The 4,772-nt window shown below is 55.2% G+C and overlaps 2 protein-coding genes across 2 annotated transcripts; both read left to right on the forward strand.

The window, feature by feature from the left end:
- Window positions 1-1,217: 1,217 nt before the first annotated feature.
- On the forward strand, window positions 1,218-2,259 carry DL89DRAFT_297028 (PEBP-like protein; the record flags this gene model as incomplete). The annotated part of the gene is made up of 2 exons (XM_040890734.1): window positions 1,218-1,511; window positions 1,555-2,259. 2 exons carry the CDS (start codon window positions 1,218-1,220, stop codon window positions 2,257-2,259), a joined length of 999 nt encoding a protein of 332 aa, XP_040739342.1.
- A 1,275-nt stretch (window positions 2,260-3,534) lies between these two features.
- DL89DRAFT_297030 (uncharacterized protein) lies at window positions 3,535-4,553 on the forward strand (the record flags this gene model as incomplete). Its single annotated transcript, XM_040890735.1, has 4 exons — window positions 3,535-3,768; window positions 3,804-3,867; window positions 3,924-4,174; window positions 4,290-4,553. The coding sequence occupies 4 exons, from the start codon at window positions 3,535-3,537 to the stop codon at window positions 4,551-4,553; spliced, it is 813 nt and encodes a 270-aa protein (XP_040739343.1).
- Between the last annotated feature and the right edge of the window lie 219 nt (window positions 4,554-4,772).

Consider the following 4,772-nt stretch of genomic DNA (forward strand, 5'->3'; position numbering starts at 1 on the left):
CGAGCCCTCCCTTTCTGCAGCTGCGCAGTTATTTTTCATCAATCACTGCTGTAGCATTGTGTCTAATGCCACCTGTCGATGCTCAGCCTTCAGCAGACATGCATATAAACACACGCTTAACCACCGTACTCTCTGCCAACGGATTCTTTTGCAAGATTTCATTTCCAGCTAGTATTGTACTCATTTTAAAACCATCTCTATTCCACAACATTCTTCTCTAGCTCTGCTATGGGTCTCTTCAAGCTGTTTCACAACGCTCCTATCTACGAGGCACCGGCTATCCAAAGCTCTCTATTCGGATCCCTGTGCAGGGTATGTAGTTTGCAATAACCGATGCATTCCCCAGCAACACTGCTCTTCTAACCGCTAGAATTAATATAGATACAGGAATGGACTATTATCGCTGCCCTATGTGCCTTGCTTTACTACCAAAGTGCATTCTGTATCTATTTGACCCTCGGTGCAGTGCAGTGCTCGATTATAAACAAGATATTTAAGCGGGCATTCCGACAGGAGCATCCCAGTCAGCGTAGAACCGGTGCTGCAGCATACAGGATGCTGTCTACCGATAATGTAACAGCTGCGTATATTACCGCCATCCTGTCTTCATTGCTGCTGTCAGAGTACTACGACGATCCAACCTACATTGTCTACATGTTGATGGCCAGTCTTGTCAGCATCCTGGCTATCCTTGTTTTTTTATCCCGTGTGACTTTCAGATCTCAGACGGTTGCCCAGGTTTCTGTAGGGCTCCTAGTTGGCACGATCTTTGGGACGACATGGCAGCTGCAGCGACACACACTGCACCCACATATTGACACTGCAGTGGTGGTGGTTTCTGAGCACATTTCCGATTGTTTGTAATCAGGATAGCCAACTCGCTTCAACAGCTATGTTTACCTCTGAGATGCGAACATCCAGGACACAAGCGTAGTATGAGAGGAACTGCGTCAAGAGGGCTGGCTGTAACCATGCGAGGAGACCTGGCGGCTCCTGGTCTGTGGAGGGAATGTCGGTGCGGCAAATCGCATATTCGCAGACGCGATCAGCTGATTACCTGATGTGATCACAAAGCGCTCAGCTCAATATTTTTTCGTCGAAAAGGGGTTAACGATAAGCGTGCAGTGCAGTTCAAAGCCAACGGCTGCTTTTCAACCTTCAATTCCAGCAACTCAAAAAACCATTCTTTAATACATTCAGGTCCATTGCGATTCGATATGCAGTCAGTCTCAAAGTTGCTCAGGACATCGCGGGTCGCTGCTGCCTTGCCGCGGATGAAGGCGGTGCGGTTCCAGTCGACATACACAAAGCCGCGGACGGGTGTGAACCCCGCCTACGACGAGGCCCTGAAGGTGATCGAGGCATACAAGATCAAAAAGACATCCGAGGCCGAGGCTGCGGCAAAAGAGCTGAAGGACGCGCAGGCAAAGAGCGCCAGCTCTGCGGAGGTCAGCGCGCTGAAGAAGAAGTACTTTGATCTGGCAGTGGAGGCCGAGATCAACGACTCGGAGGTCCTGTGGAATGCGCGGCACGGCAACTACGATCTGTCCGAAGCCTGTATACGCGCACCTGAAGGAGCAGGCGTGGCGGGCGCGCCCGCTGGAGATTCTGATGCAGCGCCTGCTGCAGATGTACGTGCTGCCGGATCTGCTGGACCCGCGCGAGGTCGGCATTCCGCAAGCGCAGCTCAACGTTGCCCTGGCAGAGGCCCTGCTTGAGCCTGGATCGGTGATCGAGCCCAGCGAGGCGCGCAAGCAGCCGGAGATCGAGTTGACGACCTTCCACGAGGACACGCGGCTGCACACCCTGGTGATGGTGGACCTGGACGAGCCGCATGTCGAGCAGCAGACGTTCCGCGAGCAGTTCCACTGGGTGGTCGCCAATCTACCGTTCTCGATGAGCCAGACCAAGACGCAGATCAGCGAGGGCAGCGAGCTGCTGGCGTACATTCCGCCGCACCCCGCGCGCGGCTCGCCGACACACCGCTACGCGTTTGTTGCCTTTGAGCAGCCCGACGGTGGCAAGCAGCGGATAGAGAACATTGAGGTGTCGCGCGATCTCGTGCTGCGCGAGTTCGCCAAGCAGCACCATCTGCGCCCCGTCGGCCTGTCGTTCTTCCGCGCCAACTGGAACGAGTCCGTCGACGAGGTGTACCGCGATGTGCTCAAGCTGGCCCCGCCCAGCTATGGCCAGATGCCTGCGTTGCGCACGAACGTCACCCCCGATGGCCGCCAGATCAACGCCTATGCCAACTACTAGACCTTCCTTCCTCTTTGGTTCCATAGCAGGGACAGTGATCTTCACAAATACATCATCTGTGATAGCAGCGGTTATAATGCAGGAGGACGCTGGGAGGGGCTGGGGTGGATTTCTAGAAGGCGGCCAGGGCGATGCTCACAGCAGGCTACTGCAATTGTGCAATTTCGCCTGCAGCTACGTGTCTGCAAAGCCCAGATGCCCGGGATCCTCCCAGGCGCTACCAAAAAACTGGCCTCGCTGTCAGTTTTGCGGCTGTGTGAAGATAACCTTAGCGAGCTGGTTCCTTTCACGTGAAGATTGGACGATCGCACCGGCCTTTGGGTTGCAAGGTAAAAAACTACGGCGCGCCAAGTGCTTGCCTAGGAAATGAGGCGAGGGACAGCAGGCAGGCGAGCGGCTTCTTTGCCATGGACGCAATGCCGGAGCTAGCGCGCTGGGCTGTATTCAGGCCGCCCTGTGGGTGCGATGACGCCTGCTTGAACGCACAGGGCGCGCTCTGGCCAGCAGGCAGAGATAAGCGGGATGGGGGCAGGGCTCTGTCTGCGCTCGGGAGTCTGTGGACGAGTAAGAATCCAGAGTCAGCTCGCGCCTGCAGTTTTCCACTCGCCTCCCCCAAAATAAAAAATCACCGGGGCCGCCGCTCTGCGCCAGAGTCGGACAGCGCTCGAAATAAATAGGCTGGTGGCGGACCCCTTGCCTTGTTGCTTCTTTTCGAAGCTGTCGGCTGTTCAACTCAATTTTTTTCTTACTCTACCTCTCATTTCCTTCTGAATTCGCTTGTTTGGGCGGATATATTTGGGACGCACCCCTTGCTACCACCACACCAGGCAAATAAAGATCGAAGCGGCTGCTCCTCAACTATGTTCAGCAGCATTAGACAGTACTTCCCCAGCGACGACGAGTACGTCTCGGAGAGCGCCCTCAAGAACCTGCGCAACTACCAGTACCGGGCTGTCGACAAGTCCTTTTGACAAAATACCTGTACCGCACTACTGGAGTGGGCCGTGACCCTGTTTCCGCGGTGGATGGCGTAAGTATCTGCGCACCTGCGCGGCTAGGGCAAGAGCAGCACAGGCACCGACATGAGTGCAAACAAATACGAATTCGCTGTGCACTAACCCTCTCATCGCCGCCCCCTCTCTTTCCTGTTTCTAGGCCCAACCTCATTACGCTCACTGGCCTGAGTTTTGATCTTTGACGTCTTTCTGCTGCTGCTGCTTATGCCCGATCTCGGGGACCCGGGCCTGGTGGCTCTATTTTGCCTTTGGTATCGGCATGTGGCTGTACTCGACCTTTGACAACGTCGACGGAAAGCAGGCGCGGCGGACAGGCACATCGAGCCCGCTGGGCGAGCTGTTTGACCATGGCTGCGACGCGTTGAACTGCACGATTGCGGGGATCGTCGAGGCCTCGGCGTTTGGATGCGGAATTTCTTGGCAGACAGTGACCATTATTTTCCTGACCACATCGACATTCTTCCTCTCGACCTGGGAGGAGTACCACACGGGCGTGCTGTACCTGGGGTACATTAACGCCCGACCGAGGTCCTGACGTTCGCCGTGTTCGCGTGCTTTGCGTCGGGAATCTGGGGCCCGGGATCTGGCATGTGTCGGCGGCTACCGGCATCCCCATTTTCGGCTCTCTGTTCCCCGCCACCTGGGAAGTCATGGATGCTGCACTGTTCGTTACTGTCCTGGCCGCTGTCTTTGGCCACTACGGCGTGTGCTGCTGGAACGTGTACAAGGCATGCAAGGAGCAGAACCGCAGCTTCGCTGCCACCCTGCCCCAGCTCCTCCAGTACGTCGCCTACGCAACCAGCTGCTACGTCTGGCTGACCACCTCGGTCAGCATCTTCCACAACAACCACCTGGTGCTGTTCCTCGTCACCTCGGGCATCGTGTTTGGCCGCATTGTGGTAAGTACTATGTATACGGCGAGGTCATGCGACGCAGCACTGCCTGCCACCCGCCCCCGCTACCATTGATTTTGATGTGCTAATCCTGCCCAATCGCTTCACACTCTCTCTGTAGAGCAAGATCATTCTTGCGCACCTCACCGAGATGCCGTTCCCGTCCTACACCGTTCAGATGGTTCCGCTGGTCGTCGGCGCCGCACTCTCGTTCTTTGGTTTGTTCTCGGCCAGGACCGAGCTTTTGTTCCTGGTCATTTCGTTCCTGTTCGTCACAGTCGCGTACTTCCACTGGGCCCTGGTCGTCATTGAGCGTTTCTGCGAGTTCCTCGGCATCAACTGCCTCACCATTGCACCCCGTAAGAATCGAAAGAAGGCAGAGTAAATTATTGTTGCCAACCCCTCCTCACACTGCATATTCTCATATTTGCACCCTCTATCCACCACTACGGTATATCATTATCTTTTCTTATTCTGCCCCTGGGATTGTGTCCCTTCTCTGGCACCACTCTATATCCTTACTCCAAATCCATTTTTCATACTCGATCTGGCCAGACCTTGCCGGTCTTGGATCTTTTTCTGTCTTTGCGCCTATTTCTCATAT

The sequence above is a fragment of the Linderina pennispora genome, assembly GCF_002104995.1.
Source record: "Linderina pennispora strain ATCC 12442 chromosome Unknown DL89scaffold_70, whole genome shotgun sequence".
Lineage (NCBI taxonomy): Eukaryota > Fungi > Kickxellomycota > Kickxellomycetes > Kickxellales > Kickxellaceae > Linderina > Linderina pennispora.